The 23,790-nt window shown below is 35.2% G+C and overlaps 1 protein-coding gene across 1 annotated transcript in view; it reads left to right on the top strand.

Annotated features, from left to right (window-relative positions):
• PKHD1 (PKHD1 ciliary IPT domain containing fibrocystin/polyductin) overlaps nucleotides 1–23,790 on the top strand; it is a 459,739-nt gene that overhangs the window by 278,062 nt on the left and 157,887 nt on the right. The window contains 1 exon segment of the mRNA XM_055330173.1: nucleotides 17,514–17,651. Within this exon segment, the coding sequence (XP_055186148.1) occupies nucleotides 17,514–17,651 (138 nt within the window).

Here is a 23,790-nt window from a genome sequence, read left to right as displayed (position 1 = left end):
CATATCTTCATGCTAAGGTTTTTCAGGTGACAAAGTGAAGGGAGAGACGTGTTAGTATTCAGAAAATAGAAGGTTCCTCGATAACAACTCTGCCACACCGGGCAAGTTCAAGCCTCACTCCAGGAGGAAGACTTTCACCATTTTTTATGAACTCTACTGTTTTAGTATCTTCTCTTTTCCCATTTAATTCTACCGTCTCCTATCACAGGCAGATCCAAATCACATCACGTTAGTAAGGAGCATGCCAGGATATTGCCAAGAGCTGAATGTGCCTTTCAAGATCTCAGGTTATTAAAAAAACAGTGGTCAGAGAGACTCGGTTGACACCAGAAAGCCACAAACAATTATTGGCAAGAAATGATATACAAAAATAGCAGAGGTGTTCAAATTTAATTTTTTGAGCCAAAAAGGAGTATAAATTATATAAATATAAGGCTATAGAGAGATACGCCACATTGAGGATATTCAGATTCAAGATATTCAGATGGAGCCTGATAATAAAACGCTCTGTTTGCTAGTAGTTTGAAAAGCTATATGTTATACAGGTGAAAACATACAATAGAGAGAATCATATAATCCCAATTGAGAATAGCAGATATCTGAAAGGGGGCAAGAAGAAGGGGTTAAAGAATTCTTGGATATTCTGCTGTATGTATCTTTATATTATTTTGGACAAGAAGGATTTTTCATGTATTAAGTAAGCTTTTTGTGAAATAATAAAGTTACAGAAGCCAAAACTAACTGTAAGGATGTATAAAATTGGGTGTATAAGGCAAGAAAGTAAAGTATTAATCCTTCATTTGGGTACAAAGCAGCATGAGAAAAAGTATGTATAGGGCAGCAGGGGTTAGACAGATCTGGATTTGATGCTGATTCAGTCTTTACTGGTTGTGTGATCTAAGGAATGTTACTCCAAGCCAGGGCTTTCAAGTGTGTGGTCTATGGTCTATGGCACCTTGCTTCATTACTAATTGCAGAGTTCACTCAAAATGCAGATCACTAGTATTTTAAAACCATCTCAGGTGATTCTTATTTGCATGTTCAGGTTTAAGAAATTATTAGTCTTGGCTTCCCTGTGTGTACAGTGTGGTGCCAATGTCACAGCATCTTTATGATGTTTTGGTGATATAAAGAATAATGCAATGCCTGGCACACTAAAAACTGAATTCATATAGTTATCTTATTATTTTAACGGGCATATTATTATTATATGTTACTATTAATACCATACTATTATTATATGTTACTATTAATACCATACTGTACTTATTGCCAGTATTATTAGATGCCAATGTTACAGCATCTCTATGAAGCTTTGGTGATATAAAATGAATATTAATGCAATGCCTGGCATATTAAAAAACTGAACTCACATTATTATCTTATTATTTTAATGGACACATTATTGTTGGTAATACTACTATTAATGCCATACTGTAATTACTACTACTACTATTAACTTAGTGCTACAAATCTTTCTTGCCCATCATAACCATTTATGATGAATATGCTTTGTAACGCTCATAACCAATTTATGAGGCACTATTATTATCCTTCCTTATCAGTCAAGCAAGCTGAGATTTAAAGACCATAAAGCTCATCGGTAGAGGTACAAAATTTGGACCACAAATTCTGGTGCTCTTACCTGCCATGCTAAGGATTATTTCATTTCAGATGATTTTTAAGAATATATCTTGGTGATACTATCATATCAGTAAAAAGAAAGCTATCATATCATTTTTCTATAACTGCGTAATATTCCAGAGTAGGAATGTAACATGATTCATTGAGCTATCTTACTGATGAACACTAAAGGTTTTCATTTTCTTAGTTTTTTGCTTTTACAAAAAATATAGTAGCAAAAAATATCCCTTCTTGTATAAGTGGGATTTTTTTAGGCCAGTTGATTCTCAGAGTGGAGTCTATAACCTATCTATATCTGAAATCATCAGGCTGCTTCTTAAAAAAATGCAAAAAATACCTTAAACACATAATAACCATATTATAAATTTTCTGGAATTTATTCCCAATTCATTCTCAAGGCTATAGAGTTAATTTTAAAATTAGACAAAGTTAGCACAATGAAAGAAAATAGAGGCTAATCTAGTTGATATTGATGAGAAATCTTAGCAAACCACATGTGCCCATACTTTAGAGGACTCATAAATGATTAAATAGGGTTTGATCCTTGGAATGCAAGGATGGTTCTACTTCAGGTAAAACATGAATTAACATAATTCACTGAAGCAAAATTAGAACTTTCTCTCTTCCTTACCATAGACTGCACTTTAATTCTTTTTTATAATAATGAGTCATAATTTTCACTATATGGAGAACCAGAGAATGGTAAGAGCTTAACTTTCCCTCTTCCCACCTTATCAAGTACAATGACAGTCTCTCTCTACACCGATCTGTTCCTCTACCCAAGTATGGGATTCTTAAATCCCCAGACTGTCCAAACTCCAGAGCCTACAGGGTCTTGTAAGTTAATGATGGAAGTGTTGTGTATTGTAGGGAACTAAGAATGAATGAACAGAGAAAACTATTCTAGGGACAGAGAGAAGGATGGGATAGGAAGGGCTGAAGGAGGAACAGACAAATTGAAAACAGAAATTATGGGTTTGAAAAAAAAGAAAAGAAATTATGGTTTTAATATGATCCCATCCCAAGTCTCTCAGCATATTTGGGACAATGAAGGGAAAATTTCTCTAAGTTATTTCATATGAGAGTTACAGCAAATAAATATAAAGTCTAAGCATCTTTTTCAAGCAAGACTTTGAAGATATTTCATGTTCTTTTTTTTTCTTAATATACAGGCTCTCTCTTGAATGTGGCACAGAGCTATTTGTATGCCTTGACTAAAGACAAAAGCTAATAATCACAGTGTGTCAAACTTATCTGCTTCCCACTTGAAGGAAAAATTATTACACAGTGGTTTTGAGAGGATTTTTCCCAAAGGCTGCTCGATCTATAAAAGAGAAAGTATTTAATCAATTTCAATAACTGCTAAACAAAATTATAAGGTTAGAAGTAGAAGGAATTTTCCTTAACTTGATATAAAATATTTACAAGAAATCCATAGGAAACATCATAAATAACCATGAGAGATTAACTGCATCCTATTAGAGTCAAGAACAAAACATGAATGCCTAGCATCATTTTTATCACTGGCACTACAAAACAATGCAATAGAATAAGAAAAAATATAATAAAGGGCATAACCATTAGAAAGAAGGAAAACAATTATTGGTAAACCTACATCTTTTTTTTTTTTTGAGGAAAATACAACAGATTCAGGTGAAATACTATTAAATAAGAAAGGTTAGTAAAATGACTGGAAATAACACCAACATATGATGAGCAATAGCATTTCTAATTTAAAAAGGCAATAGGCAAAATATTCTACTTTTCATTAAAAAACATAAAAGACCTAGATATAAACATAACAAGGCACTCATATATCATATGAAAAAAAAAAAAAACAACTCTCAAAACTTTGGTGAGTAAGTAGAATGACATACCAGTACAGGAAAACACTATTACAGGGATTCCCTTCTACATGAATCTAGAAATTCAAGTGGTCCTAATTAGAACTGCAGCTAGTTTTTTTTTAAAAGACAGAATGGGAAAGGTGATTATAACATCTTTAGGAAGAAGCAAACGGACAACAGTAAGTTAGAATTTTTTAAGAGGAGGTTAATTTGTAGAAGCTTATTCTAGATAAAGTTCAGCAATCAGAGTGATGTGGTTATTGACATAAGAATAGAAAAATAGCTGGAAGTGAATGAAACAAAATAAAGTCCCGAAACAGATCCATGGATATAGGAAAATTTACTCAATGGTTAGGATGGCTTTTCAAAGCTGTGGGGAAAGACTAAATTTCAGTAAACAATGTTGGAAAAGTTAATTTAAAAAGTTAGATATCCTTTTTCAGCTCCCAGATTAGCACAGATTACTGAGATTATAAAAATTAGCTTTGGGGATCCCTGGGTGGCGCAGTGGTTTGGCGCCTGCCTTTGGCCCAGGGCGCGATCCTGGAGACCCGGGATCGAATCCCACATCGGGCTCCCGGTGCATGGAGCCTGCTTCTCCCTCTGCCTGTGTCTCTGCCTCTCTCTCTCTGTGTGTGTGACTATCATAAATTAAAAATAAAATAAATAGAAATAAAAAAAATAAAAAAATAAAAAATTAGCTTTTACTGAGTACTTGCTGTTTGCTATATATGTGCTTTAAACATTGACATTCTTATACTCATAATAACCTTATTATATATTAGATATGTATGATTATTATCCATACTTTATAGATGAGGATTTAGTTGGAACTGTTACTGTATTAACATTATACCTTAACAGTTAGAAATCTGTAACTTGTACTTGATTCTCTGCATACTACCTTTCTTTGTATCCCACATCTTCCTCTTTTCTGGATTTACTTTTTGTTTGCTGACACATACCTTCTAGTAATTACCTTCTAGTAATTCATTCATAGAATAACTGAAGAATGTTGATGATCTTGTCCATTGTTTTCTAGCACACAAGACTGAAATCCATTTGGTTTTTATTTTTATGTGGGGATTTTCTCTTACTCACTTGACTCTTTTAGCATGGGGATATATTTTTCCTTGACCATGGTAAACCATTTCCTTAATAGTTTTTCTTCCTGATATTTTGCTTTTTTTTCCTTTGGAAACATGTAAGTAGATAGATAGGACTTTAGGGTATCTTAGTATGTTCTATAAACTTCCCCCCTATGCCCTTATTTTCTATCTTATTATTCTTTTTGTTTTGGGTAGACTCTATGAGCTTGATTTTGTGTTTCAAACTTCTAACACTATCCATTGTACTATTTATTCACTCTACTAATTAATCAAATTTTGTTGATGATACACAGTGTATGGGAACTATTCTTCAATACAATTTTTTTGGTTAATGATAATTTTAAAAATGCCATATATCTAATGGGTTTTTTTCATGGATATAGTTTCTAAAATATCTTTTGAAATATGATTAAACTAGATTCTTCTATTTGCTCTATTTTGTGTCTTTTGATACTAGTTCTTGGGATTATTAAATTGATTATTGATTATTCAGTATCTCTCTTTTATGATTCTCTGCTTATGTTTGTATTTACAATTCCTTGTTTGCCTATCCATGAATCCTTGTTTTATTAAGTTGTCTCCAGTGACTCTGGGTGAGTAAAAATGCAATATGGAGATCTTTCTGAAGAGCAGTGTAATCTCTGGAAGGTACTGAAGTTTGGTTTTGTCCAAATATTAATTTAGCATGCAAAATGCTGAAATCAGAACAAATTAAAACATTGTACCAAACTCCAATCTCAATGGCAGAGTCAAAATTTTCCTGGATTCACAGGTACTCAGCAATGGGAGGCATTTCACAAATATCCAAATGTAAAAATGACCAAAATGGAGAAAATGAGAAAGGAGCACTGCACACCAAAATGTAAACTAAGGACACTAGAAATAGATAGTCAAAAAAAGCAAATCAAGTAAGAAGAGACTGCATATTTAACTCTTTTCCTCAAGGCTTTGCTAGCAGTGGAAACAAAAATTAAGTCTGGCAAAAATGAGAAGAGAATTCAAGAAAAGACTCTCTCAATCTCTCTTCCTCTCCCTCTCCCTCTCACACAGACAAACACATACACACATGGGATTACAATTTTGCCTATAGCAAATAAAAGATATAACAAGTTTATTTTTAATCGTGGTTAAATTTTTTTAAATGTTCAAAAACAGTGCATTCACATTGTTCAAAATAAGAAAAAAACACAAAAGATACTCATTGGAAAGTCCCCCTTCATCTTCTGTCTTTCATCTAGTTTCATTTCCTAAAAACAACAATATTACTAATTCCTTGGATGCCCTTCCAGAGATATTCTACTGCCTATACAAAAAAATTAAATTATATATACATGCATATATCTTTCCTTAACCATTTCCTTTACATAAATGATAGCATATTATAAACTCTGTTGTACCTTGCTTTAAAAGATATTATTTGAAGATGTTTCTATATTATTAAATTAAGTATTTCTTCATTTAAGAGCTTTATTGAGGCATAATTCACATTCCATACAATTCATCCATTTAAAGTGTACAATTCAAAGACTTTAGTATTTTATAGAGTTGTGCAATCATCACTGTAATCAGTTTTAGAACATTTTCATTATCCAGCAAAAATAAAAAACAACCTGTACCCCTTAGCAAGCACTCCCAGTCCCAAGCAACCACTAATTTAGTTTCTGTCTCTCTATAGATTTGCCTATTCCAGAATTTCATATAAATGAAATTATACAGTGGGCTTTTATACTTTGTATAATGTTTTCAAGGTTCATCCATGTTGTAGTATGGAACCAGTTTCTTTTTGAGAATGGACAGATGGCTAAAAAGACCCCATATGTAAAAAAAATACGTTTGGTTTGATATATGGATGTATATACACATATATTGATCACATTAATAATATCATGCATTTATACAGCACTCATCTTTATGTATTAATTCTTAACAATTGCTTTAAAATGAATCCTCTTCATATGCTGTTAAGTTAACACAGTTTCTTAGGGAGATACTAAGCTCTGATATATAGATTTATTTCATGCAAAGAGTTCTGTAGTAGAGGTCATTCCTGATTGATTGTTGGCAGGTGGAATCTAATATTTCTATTATCTGATTTAGAGGCAAGCTGAAGGTGTGTCCTAACGTCACCATTTTTCCAAGGTGTTTAATTTTTATGGTTTGTACCAATCCTCAGTTTCCTCTTGAAAGGAAGTGAATACATAGAGATGGCTTGTGCTCTTCTCTTCTCTCCTGTTCTAATAGAGAAACTGGTTTACCTTCACCCAAAGGTCAGTGTCACCTGGTGTCCTCTGCATCCGATGTACTCTAGCCTTCTACATACCTCAGGTGTCACTTTTCTCATTATCTGCAGGCTTTTCCTCCTTCAGGGTACTTTCTAGCAGTATACTTGTATCTTACGTAATTAAAATAATCCCTTAAGCCCTCATTGACCTCTAGATACTGATTATTCTCTTCTCATTCTGTCTTTGCTTCTGTGGTGATTCCTGAGAACATAAATTTGATAGCTGTCAACTTAAAGTCAGCACTGGAAGCCAGTAAAATCTTTTTGCTTTTGCCAAGTATCAGACCCGTATGTCCAACTGTCAACTTGAAATCTCTGCTGGGGTGACTTAAAGGTATTTTAAACCAGAACAACCCAGAGAGGATCCTCTGTATATATCCTCTTCCATCCCTGAAGCTGCCATTCCCAGTTGCCAACTTGCTCTTCCTCTAGCTTTTCCCATTCCAGTACCTGGCATCATTTTCCATTATCAATTACTTTGAGTTGTTCTTGACACTTCGGCCAATATTGTATTTTCTGTTCCTAGCTCTTTCTCAAATCTGTCTGCTTTCCTTATCTCTTCTCTCACCACCCTAATAAATGCATTATCACATCTTGGGTAAATCACCGGAATCCCTATTCCTTCTCTTCTGCTACTCTTGCCCTCGTCCACTCTACTGCAGCCAAAGTGATCTTTTTAAATTATGAATTGCTTATGTCATTTCACTGCTTACAAGCCTTTCCTGGCTTAATGTCATTCTTAGGATAAAGTCTCCAGTTGTTTCAGAGCCTCCAAAGTCCTACCTGATCTTCTTCCTCCCTACCTTTCCAACCCCATCTCTCACTGCCCTCCTCTGGATTCTATAGTCCAGGCACTTCTACTGCTTTTCAGTCTTTTGAATGTATGGGGCTCTTTTTAATCTCCCACTATTCATATATACTACTTTCTCTCTCTAGAGCATGCTATCTCCATAACATCATGCATTTTCCTTCTTATCACTTAGTACAGTTTCTGCTGTATAGTTATCTGTGTGTGATTATGGTTAAGTGGCAATTTTTTCTAAAATATGTTAAGTTTCATAAGAACTATGCCTCTCTGGATCACTGAACAGTAGAGAGACAGGTATAGAGTGGATACTCAAAAATATATATTGGGTATACAAAGCAGGTGATAGCTAATGATTTTTTTCTGTTATGTGCCAAGAACTGTAATACTTTTATATGTGGCATTTCACTAATCCTTACTATCAGCTCCATGAGGTATTTCTCTTATTTTGGACTTGAGGAACAGAAAATTATAAGAGCTAAGCAATTTTTCTTCAAGGAATGACTTATGTGGATTCCAACTTTGGTCTGTCTGAATTCTAATCTGGTGAGCATCCCATTGTACCAGATTGCTTTTGGGGAAATTAGTAATAGATGAATTTGCCAGTGTATTTGCCCTATGCTAATTCTTTATTAGCTAGGTGTCTGTGAATGGAGCTGAAGAGAATGAGCACACAGTTGAGAAGTGACAAACTATAGAAACACTTAGACCCTGGATATGTATGCAGTGTAGGCAGGTGGGGGCATCAGTGGGATTCTGGCCATTAGGGAATTATGAGCAGATGAGGGCACTGAGTTCTTAGGGGGTGGATGGGCACTAGAGGGAAGAGAGAAACAGATATAGTTTTCCTTATTTTGAAACATTACCTAGGCCTTGTCATTATTATTTTGGTGGGTATCAGAAATAAATACTAAAAATGATTCAGATCTACTTCTTCCACCCAACCAATCTCATGAAAATATTCACTCTATGTGGAATGAGAGCCTTGTTTTATTTATATTTGTTTCTTTGGCATGGGTGAGTACCTGGCAAGGCAACTTGATAATATTTGCTAAGTGAATGAATGGATGAATAGATATATTTATTGATCAGTAATAATGCTTTTCTTTACATATCATCCTTCTCTCCTAGGAACTTCTAAATATCTTGGATCCAAAAAAGAGATTAACACTAAAGATGGGGATTTTAGTACCTTTGCCAGGCAACATGGAGATATTTTAGAACATTGGGGCTTTTGGCAGAGGCTGTAAAATCTGGATATTATTATTGAAATACTTAGCATTGTGAGTAAAAGTTCTAGGAAACATTATGGTCTCTGGGACAGTATTTGAATTCAAGGGGAAATGAACTTATTTTGGAAACCTCAAGCAAGAACTCTTTGCATTAAATAAGTATAATTTAGTGGAATTTATTAAAAAATTCTTAATTCGAGAAATTTGAGAATTTCTAGAAAATGTAACCATGGAAACTATGAAAATGTTGACAACAGTGAAGGTCTCTGCAGAAGTAATTTTTGTATTTATATAGAATATAAGCACTTCATGAATTTAGGAAAGAAAATAGTTTGCACCAAAATTATAAAATTTTGATATATTAAAATCTAGAATAGAGGTAATTTACTCAATATTTATTAGTTAGGTATTATATTCTAATATTTCTCTTAGACATTAATTATGTATTTTTGAAATAATAGATAACTTTTTAAGCAAAAAGGATATAAACATCTTCCTAAGAAATTTAATAATGTTTTAGGGTTTTTGTGGGTTTTCTTCCCAGTTAGAAGAAACAATTGAAAGCTTGAGTCAAAAAACAACTTTAAAAAAATGAAATCTCACCCTTTTCTGGACACATTGCCTTCTTTCAGGTGAAACAGAGAAAGAGAGGATTTATTTTCAAATAAGAAAATATTTGATGGCGGAAATAAACTTATTGAATACAATCTTTGCTACATGGGCCTATGCCTGAATAGTCTCTTTCAGGAACAAATCATTTATTTTATGGATATTCATTTTTTTTTCTTCGGGGTTAAGGTGTGAAAATATTTGTTAACTAGCAATTGATCTCATTAATTTTCTTAAGTAAACAGAAACCCCACATAGGAAAATAAGTTCTCTGCTTCCTTTGGCTTTGACACTAACTATAACATGTAAAAATGTGATAATTCCATCTCCTGAGAGCTACCAGTTTATGCCTTTCCACATAAGGAAAGGATATAAGTATCATTCACTATAATTACTGAAGAGGGATTTTGTTCCCAAACTTATGGTTAGTATACATTCATCAATAATTTATAGAGGTCGTCAAATTATGCAGATAAAGTCAAACTGTAGTTTAAATGTGACCTCAGGTTTATCAAAATGTATAGTTTTTACTTTTAGGTCTTCTGATGATTATAAGGCCTAGAGGGTTTTTTTTTTGTTTTGTTTTGTTTTTTGTTTTTTTTTTTTGAGACTCAGGACATCAGAGCACCATGGACCTTCTTTCAAATGGCAACACCAATGAACTTGGGAATGAGATAGTTCTCTAAGAACTTGTCATTTCTTTTGGGTTTATATCCAGAAGCGCAATTGATGGATCATAGGGTAGTTTTATTTTTAATTCTCCAAGGATTCACCATACTGTTTTACGTAGTGGTTGCACCGATTTACATTCCCATCAACAGTGTACCAGGGTACCTTTTTTTAAAATCTTTTACTAATACTTGTTATCTTTTTTTCTTTTTGAATGAAAGTCATACTAACAGGTATGAGGTAATATCTCATGGTGGTTCCGATTGCAATTCCCTGATGACTAATTAGTAATGCTGAGCATCCTTTTATATTACTTGTTTATTTGTATGTCTTCTTTAAAGAAATGTTTAATCAGTTCCTTTGCCCATTTTTATTTTTTTTATTTTATTTTATTTTTTTAAAACTCTTTTATTTTATTTACGATAGTCATACAGAGAGAGAGAGAGGCAGAGACACAGGCAGAGGAAGAAGCAGGCTCCATGCACCGGGAGCCTGACGTGGGATTCGATCCCGGGTCTCCAGGATCGCGCCCTGGGCCAAAGGCAGGCGCCAAACCGCTGCGCCACCCAGGGATCCCCTTTGCCCATTTTTAAATTTAAAAAAAAATTAGTTTAAAATTTTTAAATTAATTTTTAATTAATTTTTAATTTTTAATTTTTAATTAATTTTTAATTTTAATTTAAATTCCAGTTAGTTAACATACAGTATAATAAGTTTCAGGTATACAATATAATGATTCAACACTTCCATACAACACTTGGTGCTCATCACAGCAAGTGCCCTCCTTCATTCCCATCACTTATTTCACACATCCTGCCACCCTGCACCCCTCTGGTAACCATCAGTTTGTTCTCCAAAGTTCAGAATCTGTTTCTTTGTTTGTCTTTCTCTTTTTTTCCCCCTATGATTGTTTGTTTTGTTTCTTAAATTCTACATGTGAGATCTCATTCACTCACCTATTTTTTTTTAATTGAGTGATTGCTAGGGACTGGGAGGAGGAGGATATGGGGAGGTAGTAACCAAAGGGTACAGAGTTCTGTTTGCAAAAGGAACAGATCCTAGGGATCTTCTGTACAGCAGAGTGCTCACAGGAAACAATATTGTGTTGTATACTCAAAAATTTGCTGAGACAGTAGATTTAGGCTAAGTGTTCTAATCACAAAATAATATAATCAATAAAAAGGGTGGGAGGAAACTTTTGGAAAGGATGGATAGATTTATGATAATGGATACATGGATGTATACCTATCTGCAAACTCATTACGTTGTATATATGAAATTATCAATATTTTTTAATATTAAAGTTGTTTTTTAAGTAGGGTAACACCAAGTTGGTCACTCTGAATTCTTTGAGGTCTAGTGGAGACAGCAGGGGCACAACACCATCTCAAGATTAAAAAAAGAGAGAGAGAGGGGATCCCTGGGTGGCGCAGCGGTTTGGCGCCTGCCTTTGGCCCAGGGCGCGATCCTGGAGACCCGGGATCGAATCCCACATCGGGCTCCCGGTGCATGGAGCCTGCTTCTCCCTCTGCCTATGTCTCTGCCTCTCTCTCTCTCTCTCTCTCTCTCTCTCTCTGTGTGACTATCATAAATAAATTAAAAGAAAAAAAATTAAAAAAAAAAGAGAGAGAGCCTGGAATGAGAGAAGGCACAGATTCTTTTCTATTTTTATGAAAACAACAGCACCTTCTGGCATTTTCCTTTCAGAATTTGGGATTCAGAGGATTGATCTGATACAGTTGGTAATTTTACTTAAAGACCTTCCTATTAAATAGATTCAAAATATTTTTGGAGAACAGATGGTATAGACTAGAGGAAGAGATAAACATTGTATGTTAAACATTTTATTGATCAATTAAAATATCATAATTTAAAATGTTGATTCTATTATAGGAGTTATGCACGTCTGTGTGTGATTGAGAAAGAGAGTGTCTATGAGGAGTGGGATAGGTATTTATTATCCAAAGTTAAAGCCACCCCTACCTGAAGGTCCCCCTCCCGCATAGGCAGGCAGGCAGATGGTTTTTCTTGAAGGTGTTAAGGAAGCTGGATTTCAGTCTTGAATCATGTGCCTCTGGAACTTTGAAAACTGCCTCTTCTGCCTATTTTTAAGACCAGTTTGAAAAAAATATATATAGGCAAAGTAGAATAAAGAAACCACCTGTGTGGATTTGATAAAAAGGCAGATAAAAAGTTACCAGCTCTTTGAAAAGAATTTACTTATAGAAAAAAAATGCATCCTTACCTTCTAGCACTTCTTTGTTCTGCTTTTCCTACAGGAGAATGAATTCTTGATAAATGAATACCATCATCTGTGTAAATTAGTCTACTTGATACTAATTTTCAATCCCTTTAATCTTTCATCTCTGTGAATGATTTATTTGTGAGAATTTCCATTCTATCTTAGGAGTACTTTTTTTTTTTTTTTGGACGTACCAGCCCTTCTCATAAATTGTGTAGACAAAATATTGGATAAATTGTTAGATCCACCAAAAGCTAAGCAAGACTACAAAGGAAAGAAAACACCACCAAACACTGTTTCAAATGGCATTAAAGCTTACTTTTCATAGGTTCATATATTTATGGAAAAGTATTGTGGGTAGGGCTGAATGTAGAAACAATTATGTTTAATTGTTAATTACGGTAGGTAGAGGAAAATGACAAGCCCACAAATAGTCCTTGTTTGTCCTGCTCTGCCCTTGCATGCCATCACCCTCCCTCAGAAGTCTGAGCTATGTCCAAAGTTGGTTGTAAGCTGTGTTTCTGACAAAAGCAGGGTTGTAATGGAAACTGTCTTCACCACCTAAGTTATGGGGCCTGATACAGTGAATACCATACAAGCAGTGGGTCTGCCTGCTCTAAATTATGTCTGTTAATGTGACCCCATCATTATTCCCAGGATCTGTGCCCTTCGCCCTTGATCTCATTTCTACAGGATTTAGACAAGTGTCAGACCCTTGGAATGCTACACAATAGTGACCTTGATTCCTTGACTTTGCTGGAAAATTTTTTTAAAAAGTTTAAATCTAGTGTTGAAATGATTTGGAATGCTTTATAACCAGATTAGTCCTGATACAAAAGAATCCCTTGCCCTCTGTCAGACATCTGCCTTTTGATTTGGTTCAAGCTTTCTGGTCATAAGTGTAGCTAGTGCATTTATAGAAGACTAAAGCCTCTTTGTTGTTATTGTTGTACTTAATACATGAGGAAATTGAGGATATTCCTCCTTAGGGTTAACTTTCCAGGTATTTATTTTTAAAGCTTTGTCCTTAAAATTGTCAAAATACAACTCTTTAAGGGGGGAAAAACACTGCTTGGCAAAAGATGCTAAAATAAAGATGGTAAGATGTTTAGTGCCTGATAGATGAACGAGTGGAAAGGGGGTGTAATTCAGAACCAAGAGGCGCCACCCCAAGGCTGGTCCTAAGCTCCTTTGGGGGGAAAAGGCAGTCTTTAATTACATCTGGTACTCGTTAATTCTTTTTGGAGTCTCTTTCCAGATCTGTTCCCCCATCAGCCTCCCATTGAGCAATAGAAATTCCAGATGGTTCCCTCCATATGCCCATGCTCATTCTCTCAAGTAGGATAGATTGGTCACTGACAGAGTAGGATGGAACAGCCTTGGTCAAAGTAAGGCGAGATGAAAACAGTGGGTCACAGTTAATTTAGAGATGGTCTATCATTCATGTTTTTAAATGGGTTGTATAAATAACTTTCTGAGTGATTTTTTTCTGAAATATTTTGAACAATTTTATGGAAATGAAGCTACGTAGAGAACATGGCATATTGATCCTAATTTTCATACCTGGAACAGAGAGAAATCCATTACAAGCTGTCATTATAGTTAAAGGTTGGTCAGTTTGAACCTGCAGTTGATCTGCTGTGGAGACTAACTTGGAATCTATTGTTTTGCTTGTGTTACTTGCAATGATAGCTGCAGTCTCTGTTATTATGATGTGAAAATTCCTTTATAGAAATATTTATAGGGCCTATGTTTCTTTCATATTAACAGAATTTTGTTATTAGGCACATTGATAGACTTTCTCTTTTGAAGTACTTGGGAATAAAGATGAGATCAACCTCCATATAATGAAAAAAAATATACAGTTGACCTTGAACAACATGGGAGCTAGAGTGTTGATCCTCCACCCTGTGCCGTTAAAAATCTGTATATAACTTTTGAACCCCCAAATGTAACTAGTAATCACCTACTGTTAACCAGGAGCTTTACCAATAATATAAACAGTTAATTAACACATAATTTGTATGTTATATATGTTATCTACTGTAGTTTTTCAGTAAGTAAGCTGGAGAAAAGACAATGTTATTAAGAAAATCATAAGATAAAGGACACTTGCAGTAAATACTGTATTTATTTTTTAAAGTCTGTGTATAAGTGAACCCATGCAGCTCAAACCCATATTGCTCAAGGGTCAACTGTATTATCATTATCATTCAACTGTGTATCACATTGTGCTTATTTGTTTATCTGTCATCATCTGATAATGGGAAACAAGTCTTACTCATCTCTGAATTCCTACCACCCAACAATATTTGGCACATCATGGGGAAGGAAAAGAAAGAAGAAAAGCTAAGTAGATCCCAGGAAATTTCAAAGTGGAGGGTGTCACTGAAAGCAATAAGAGCAATGGTTTTTCTCTTGTCTTCCTCCTATAATTCTCCTTATAGCTATTTGATATTACATGCCAGGAGTAGGGTGGGGTTGTGCTCTGTGTTCTTTGCTGCTATTTCTGAATATCTATAGTTCAAGGTCCTCAGAAACTAAAAATGAGAATTGAAGCTATGGTCTCTGTTCTCCTGGTTCTGGCAATAGTTAGGCTAGCTATGGTTTGTGTGAAATTTGTTATATTTGGAGTGGATAAGGCAATTAAAATGAATATTTTCTTCTAAGAAGGATATGTGATAAAGACCAAAAGGGAAATTTTAGATTCTGTGTAGTTGTCACATTTTAACCAATAAGTTTGTTAAAAAGAGGCCTAATATCATGCTTTTATGAATGTGAGTACTCTGTGAATGAGAGAAAAAAAATTTTTGAAGCAGTTTAATCATTTTGTACAATCAGGTTCAGCAGCCAAATTAATAGTTTGGGCCATGGGTTGGAAGAGATAAAAGGCCAGTGGTATAGAACTCTATTTTTTTTTTTTTAAGGTGCTGACTTGAAATAATTTCTGTCTGGGTTTTGAAAACATATAAAACCCATGAACTCACGAAATGTGTGTTAAACCTCAAACATTCCCTAGATATTGGGAAAAACCTCTTTGAATGTTTTTAAAATACCTGAGATTAAATTGAAATATACACATTTATTTGTATCTGTTTAGCCTGTTTTCTCATTTTGTATTAGTTACTAATGTGCTCTTGAGTTTAAGGTGTGTAGGGAACTAAACTCGGCAGACCTGGGCAACAATTATTTAATAACTTTATCTTTGATGTCACAATAAGCACCAGGAATTTTTCAAAGCGGGCGGTTGCTTCCCCTAAGAGAGTTACAGTGGGTGAGAAAGACATAATTATACTCAGAAACAGCCCAGTGACAGTTACCTCCTTACATATACTAATTATGGATATAATTATAATAAGCATTTTAATGTTCTATTATCAGAATGTACAGAGATTTCCATGGGGGAAGTGGTGGGCCCAATGGGATGAAGACTGGAAATGTCTTACTAGCAGAGCTGGCACTTGGGTTGATTCTGATGAGTGAGGGTGGTGCTGATGCTTTTGGACCACAACCATACCTTGAGAACCATTGTCCTACTGTCCAACTGAGACATAAGGGAGACGAGAAAGTATATGCCAGAGAATTTATGGATTAGGCCTACAGAGGTCACACTTCAGTTCTGCCTGCATTTTATTGACTACAGCTCAGTCATGTGGCTTTACCTAACTACAAAGGAGGCTAGAAAAGATGGTCTAATAGTGAACCCAAGAGGGAAAGGGAAATAATTGGTTTACAATCCTAGAATCTCTGCCACAGGAAGATGTGGCAGTCTTATAGCTAGGGAAGTAGTTAGGGACTAGGAAAGACAACCTATGAGACATTAATTTGGAAGGCAGGTCCTTAAGAATAGCAGGGTAGGGATCCCTGGGTGGAGCAGCGGTTTGGCGCCTGCCCAGGGCGCGATCCTGGAGACCCGGGATCAAATCCCACATCAGGCTCCCGGTGCATGGAGCCTGCTTCTCCCTCTGCCTGTGTCTCTGCCCCTCTCTCTCTCTCTCTCTGTGACTATCATAAAAAAAAAAAAAAGAATAGCAGGGTACATTGTTTCCTAGAATGAGACATGAGATTATATTAACAAAACTCCTTAAAACCTTTACATGTGTCAGTGATTACGGTACTTGAGATTTAAGCAAAAACATTTATTTGAGATCTTTAATTTGTGTTGAATTACTACTAAGCCTCAGAAAGTAACACTTAATACTTTGGCACACATGAAATATTTACTGTTTTAAATGAAAATTTTTCTTCATGTATTGCTCTATTGTTACTTTCAGACAAAAATCTGTGATTCTTTCTTCTGAAGTTATATGGAAACTCTATGAAAGGGGAGAGGAAGAACAATGGTTTTAAGTTGTTCAGTGAACTCTACAAGCATGCCAAGCTAATTGACAACAGTTCAGTAATGAAAATACCCAGCATTTCTTGAGCACACATCAGAGCTTTGCTTTACGTGATAGGAATCTGGAGATTGAGAATAATTTACTAGTATTGTTTAAGCACTTTAGATCTATGAACTCATTTCATCCTCACAAAAAGCCTATGAATGGAGCAGGTATTTTTATTATTCTTATTTCACAGATTAGATACCTGAGGCACAGAGAGGTAAAGCTTTTGGTTCACATGGTTATAAGTAGCAGAGCTGGGATTCATATCCAAATAATCTGATTTAAAAAAAATAAAATAAAATAAAACAAATAATCTGACTTTAGGGGCCAAGGTCATAACTATAGTTCTCTACCTCTCTCGAACTACAGCCAAAGTGGGTAGGGAACTTACCTGTGCATTTGCACTAAAGTAGGCCTGGGAGTTTGGGGCATAAACACTGCCTTTTGGCCATAACACTTGGTTTCTTAGGTATTGGAAAAATGTATTAATCATGTGCTTTTTCTTCCTGCTTCCTTATTAAGACCTAGTCTTTAATAAAATATTTATTCTGGTTTTTCCATCTGTCCTGCCATGGGTAGCAACGTAAGCATCTCCTGATTTGCCTGGAGAACCCCAGAGTAAATCAATGGAGGAGAGAAGGCAATTCTTGGTTTGCTTATGTGTCTGAGCAATTTCTTTTGTTTCTGCAGACAGGACGGTCCTTGTGGATACAAATCTTCCATTCCTCAAAGGACTTTATGTGATGGGGACTTTAGAATTCCCTGTGGACAGAAGTAATGTTCTGAGTGTGGCATGCATGGTCATTGCAGGCGGGGAGCTGAAAGTTGGTAAGTACAGAGCACAAAGAGATTGAGAATTAACTCTATGAGAAAAGCCTTGGCAAATGGTGGTATCATCCAGCAAGTTGGTTAATGGAGTTTGGGGAGGGTTAAGGCAAAGGGCGAGTTTACTAGTAAAGCTTTCCCTTTACAAGCTTTAGACAACATAGACAGAGGTAACTTTGGTCATTCTTGCATGACCACCCACTGTCATCAAGCCATGTTTCTGGCCCTAGGATCCCCATGCTGCCGCTCATAGCAGGGCTCTTGGCTTCCTTCAGGCCACAAATCAATTCGGTCTTCAGTCCTCTATATGAGAATTTACCTATGTGTCTATTTTTGTGCCAGTGCCATACTTTTTTGGTTACTCTGGCTTTGTAGCATATTTTGAAGTCTGCAATTATGATATCTCCTGTTTTGTTCTTTTTCAAGATTGCTTTGGCTATTGAGGGTCCTTTGTGATTCCATACAAATCTTAGGATCATTTGTTCTTGTCTTGTGAAAAATGCTGTTGGTATTTTGATAAGGATTGCATTAAATGTGGAGAGTACTTTGGGTTATATGGGCATTTTAACAATATTTGTTCTCTAAATTCATGAACATGGAATTTCTTTCCATCTCTTTTTGTCATCTACAATTTCTTTCATCATTATTTTATAGTTTCAGAGCATAGGTCTTTTACTTACTTGGTTAAGTTTATTCCTACATATTTCATTATTTTTGGTGCAATTATATACATGGGAATGTTTTCTTAATTTCCCTTTCTGCTCCTTCATTATTAGTGTATAGAAATACAATGGAATTCTATATATTGATTTTGTATCCTGCGATGTTACTGAATTCATTCATCAGTTCTAAAAGTTTTTTGGTGGAATCTTTAGGGTTTTCTATATATAGCATCATGACATATGCAAATAATAAAGGTTTTACTTCTTCCTTACCAATTTGGGGTCTTTTTATTTCTCTTTGTTTCTGATTGCTGTGGCTAGGACTTCCAGTACTATGTTTAATAAAAGTGGTGAGAACACTGTCTTGTTCCTGACCTAAGGGGAAAAGCTGTCAGTTTTTCATCACTGAGTATGATGCTAGGTGTGGATTTTTTCATCTATGGCCTTTATTATGTTGAGGTATGTTCCCTCTAAACCTACATTGCTGAGAGTTTTTATCATGAATGTTTCTTAAATGCTTTTTCTGCATCTGTTGAAATGATTATATGATGTTTATTCTTTCTCTTGTTGATGTGATTTATCATATTGATTTATTTGCAAACACTGAACCATCCTTGCATCCCAGGAATAAGTCCCACTCGATGATGGTGAATGATTTTTTTTTTTTAACTTCAGTATTTTTTTTTTTGTTTTTTTATTTATTTATGATAGGCACACAGTGAGAGAGAGAGAGAGGCAGAGACACAGGCAGAGGGAGAAGCAGGCTCCATGCACCGGGATGCCCGATGTGGGATTCGATCCCGGGTCTCCAGGATCGCGCCCTGGGCCAAAGGCAGGCGCTAAACCGCTGCGCCACCCAGGGATCCCGGTGAATGATTTTTTAAATGTACTGTTGGATTCAGTTTGCTAATATTTTGCTGAGGATTTTTACATTAATGTTCATCAGAGATAATGGCTTATAGACTCTTTTTCTGTAGTACCTTTATCTGATTTTGGTATCAGAGTAAAGCTGACCTCATAGAATGAATTTGGAAGCTTTCCTTTGTCTTCTATTCTTTTGGAATAGTTTGAGGAGACTAGTTATTAACTCTTCTTTAAATGGTAGAATTTGCCTGCAAAATCATCTGCTTCTGGACTTTGACTTGTTAGGATTTTTTTTTTTTTTGTAACTGATTCAATTTCGTTGCTGGTAATTGATCTATTCAAACTTTCTACTTCCTCATTCAGTTTTGGAAGGAATTGCTAGGAATTGGTTCATTTCTTCTACAATGAATTGTCCAATTCGTTGGCATGTTTTTATAATATTCTTTTATGTTCTGTATTTGTGATGGTTTTTACTTCTCTTTCATTTCTGATATTTTTTTTTACTTTCTCTCTCTCTGTTTTTTTGTTTGTTTGTTTTGAAGAGTCTAGTTAAAAGCTTATCAATTTTGTTGATCTCTTAAAAGAACTAAATCCTGGTTTTATTGATATGTTCTACTGTTTCTTTGTTCAGCTTCTATTTTGTTTATTTCTGCTCTAATCTTTATTATTTCCTTCCTTCTACTGGTTTTGGGTTTTGTTTGTTCTTTTTAGCTCCTTTTAGGTGTAAGGTTAAGTTGTTTATGAAGATTTTTCTTGCTTCTTCAGTAGGCCTGTATTGCTATAAGCTTCCCTCCTGGAATAACTTTTGTTGCGTTCCAAATTTTTTGGGCCATTATGTTTTCATTTTTATTTGTCTCCATGTATTTTTTAATTTGCTTTTTGATTTCTTATTTGGCCCATTCGTTGTGTAGTAGAATGTTATTCAACCTCCATGTATATGTGTTTTTTCCAGATTTTTTCTTGTGGTTGATTTCTAGTTTCACAGCATTATGGCTGGAAAGATGCATGGTACAACTTCAACTCATTTTGAACATGTTGAGGCTTGTTTTGTGACCTATTGTATGATCTCTTCTGGAGAATGTTCCATGTGGACTTGAGAAGAATGTGTATTCTGGTGTTTTAGAATTAAATGTTCTGAATGTATCTGTTAGACCCACCTGGCTTAATGTGTCATTCAAAGCCACTGTTCCCTTGTTGATTTTCTATTTGGATAATCTATCCATTGATGTAAATGGGGCGTAAAATCCCCCTACTATTATTGTATTACTCTTGACTACTTCTTTTATATTTGTTAATAAGTGCTTTATGTATTTGGATGTTACCATATTGGGTGCATAAATATTTACAATTGTTAAATCTTTTTGTTGGATTGCTCCCCTTATGATTATGTAGTCTCCTTCTTTGTGTCTTGTTACAGCCTTTGTTTTAAAATCTGTTTTGTCTGATATGAGTATTGCTACCTTGGCTTTCTTTTCACCTCCATTTGCACAATAAACGTTTCCTATCCCTTCATTTTCAATCTGCATGTGTCTTTAGGTCTGAAGTGAATGTCTTATAGGTAGCATATAAACGTGACTCATTTTTTTAAACATTCCATCATTCCATGTCTTTGATTGGACTATTTAGTCCATTTGCATTCATAGTAATTATTGACAGGTATGTACCTATTGTCATTTTACTACTTGTTTTATGGTTGTTTTTGTATTTCTTCTCTGTTCAGATAAATGCATGTTTTAAGGTCCTTGATACATGTTGTCAAATTGCTTTTCAGAAAGATTTTACAAATTTGTGCTCCCTTCACATATCTCAGAGTTATGAGATCCCTCATGCTCCTTGACATTGCCTTTAAATACCACTTTGTTCAATTCCTCTGAGAGTATAAAGCCAGAGGGAAAGAACTTTTCCTGGGGGGACCCTGACTTACTCTGAACAGAGTAAAATAAGTATAGCAGTGACAAGCATGGGCCCTAAGTCAAATGGCTTGGGATCAAATCCAGCTCAGTTACCTACTTGCTGTTTGACCTTAAGCAAATCACCCTCTGGACACATCCATTTATTGATCAGTAAAGTATATGGCAAAATAGAAACTTCCTTGGAGGGATCTTAAAACATTAAACATAACAGCTTTTTTTTACATGTTTGGCATGTAATAGGTATTTGAAAAAGTTTACCTCTAAGAGTTCTGGAAGGAAATGGGTGTCATACTGAATTGGACAATTTGAGGAGATGTTAATGAAGAAAATATTCACAAAAATATGAATAGCATGGGACATTCCCTAGGGCTAGTAACAGCAGAGCATCCTTACTACCCCTTGCTTTAAAGGAGTGACAAAAGGAAGTCATTGCTGGAATTAGAGATTAGGGGTGGGGTGGGGGTGGTAATGTGTTGAGATGATTGCCAGACAGTGCCGTGACCTTTTGTGTGTCTGAGACTCACTCAGACCAGGAAAGACCTATGGGGAGAAATACCTTGATCTTACTTCCTTTTCTCCCTCATCTCTTGCTTATGCTATCATTTAGCTAAACCCAACTGAAGCTCAGAGTGAAGGAGAACTTGATGTAGTGTATGAAAGTCAATAGCATCCTGGGGAACTGAGCAGAGAAAAGAAAGCAGAGTTTGGAAAAGGAGGTGTCAACAAAAGTCTCCAGCACAATCAGGTTCCAGCTACGATAATACATACCACCCTTTTATTAATACAGCCAAACTTTAAACTAATTTCTCTGTCCAACCCTTCATGCTGTCGGTCCTGCCCACCTCTACTGTCAACTCTAATTCCTATTGTATTTATATGTGTTGCCTCTACAGGTACATATCTCTACATTGTACACTTGTGTAAGGATTATTTTGTTTTTCTCTGAGTTTTAGGGGGATCTAAGTATAATACTTTTTAACTTATTTCTTTACTTTGTCATTTCAATCCATTTTTCCATAGTGGGGAAATCCATTTAGATTTTGATCTTTTCCTCTCAGATTAATATCATTTGCTCATTTATTTAATATTAAATGAAATTCTCATTCAGCTGATAGAAATACTTAATAAAACTGAGCTTCATTCTTCTGACTGGAAAATGTATTTCAGGTTAACATCTATTGCTCAGATTAGTATTTTTATATATAGATTGTTATTTAGGTCTTTGAGTTCACTTATTATAATAAAAACTTGTTGTCTTAAAAAAATGTACCTTTGAAGGGAAGTAACACAGACACTTTCCAGTTTTGAATTATACATTTCAAATCTTATTTTAAAATTTGTCTACTCTCAACTGTATTTTTACCTATTAGTAGACAATGGTGTATTATTTTTCTCCCTGCTTTCTGCATGTGTTCCAGACCTAAAGGTTGATTATTGGAATCCATCTGCCCAATTTTATGTGTTTTATGCCTGAAGGAAGACTTTCAACCCATCTGTCTAATTCTGCCACATTCTAAGGAAATAAATAAAAAGACTGGTTAATAAACAAACTTAATAGATGTGGACATTGGCACAGAGCACTGCCAGAGTATGTCTGCTGTCTGATGCCATCTGATCCAAGTCCTAACACTGTCCTAACACTGGGATTATATTTCTTGGTGGTCCTGCTTCTAAGTCACCTGGTGCTGGTAGAAGGTATCAACTGACTTTTAGTAGAGTAAAAAGATAGATTGCTGTAGAATTAGAAGGGATGTGTAAGATCAAAGCTATGCTTAGAGGTTTATAGCTGCATCATACATGCCGAACTCAAGTTCATTTTTTATTCAATGATTATCTCACTAATCTGATAAAACACTTGAGATAAGCTTAAAGTATTTCATTTGTGTTTCCATTCTTTCATTCATCATGTGTTTGCTCATTGCCTATTGTTTGCCCAGTACCATGGGAGAAGTTGGATGTCCAGAAACCCTGGTTTGCAAGAGATGTCTCAGTAAAATACTGGAGAAAAACAAGTAAAAACATAATTGGAAGAACCCTATCTGCCAACCTGGCGGGGGCATAAAGATAGAAGAAGAGATCTGAAAAGGCACATCTTTGGGGAAATGCATTATACCTTCAGGAGATTGTATGGAATAGCTAAATCTGAATTACAGAATTTATAGAAGATGGTATCTGATAAAGTTTCTTGGCCTTATGTATTATGTTAAGGAGTTTGGATTTTATCACGAAGGCAGTGAGTGGATAGTGACTGGATAGCTTTAGGTAGGGAAGTGATGTAATTAAATTTGGTCTTAGAATGATCACTCCTGGCAGTGTGGATGGTGCACTGGAAGGGGCACAGTGAAATATGAGAAGCTACTGAGGTGTTTTGGGAGACAAAAGGAATAAACCAAGGCATTGGAATTAAAGAGGGGGAATAAATTACAGAAATACCAAGACTATAAAAAATCATTAGACCCTACTGGTAATTTTTATGTGAGATGAGAAGAAATTGTTTAGAATACATCCCACATTTCAAGTTGAAAGATCTGGGTAGATGATAGTGCCAGGATGGAATCACCTTTCTGCTATTTGTTAGTTGAGTAGTTAGTTAGGTGAGTGACAGGATCTATCTCTGCCTCAGTTTCCTTACCTCCAAAATGGGAATAATAGTTCTTATTTCATGGAGTTTTATGAGAATTAAATGAGGAGTATTTATTAAAG

Source organism: Nyctereutes procyonoides, unplaced genomic scaffold, assembly GCF_905146905.1.
Source record: "Nyctereutes procyonoides isolate TBG_1078 unplaced genomic scaffold, NYPRO_anot_genome, whole genome shotgun sequence".
NCBI classification, from domain to species: domain Eukaryota; kingdom Metazoa; phylum Chordata; class Mammalia; order Carnivora; family Canidae; genus Nyctereutes; species Nyctereutes procyonoides.
This window is presented reverse-complemented; position numbering and strand designations above follow the sequence as displayed.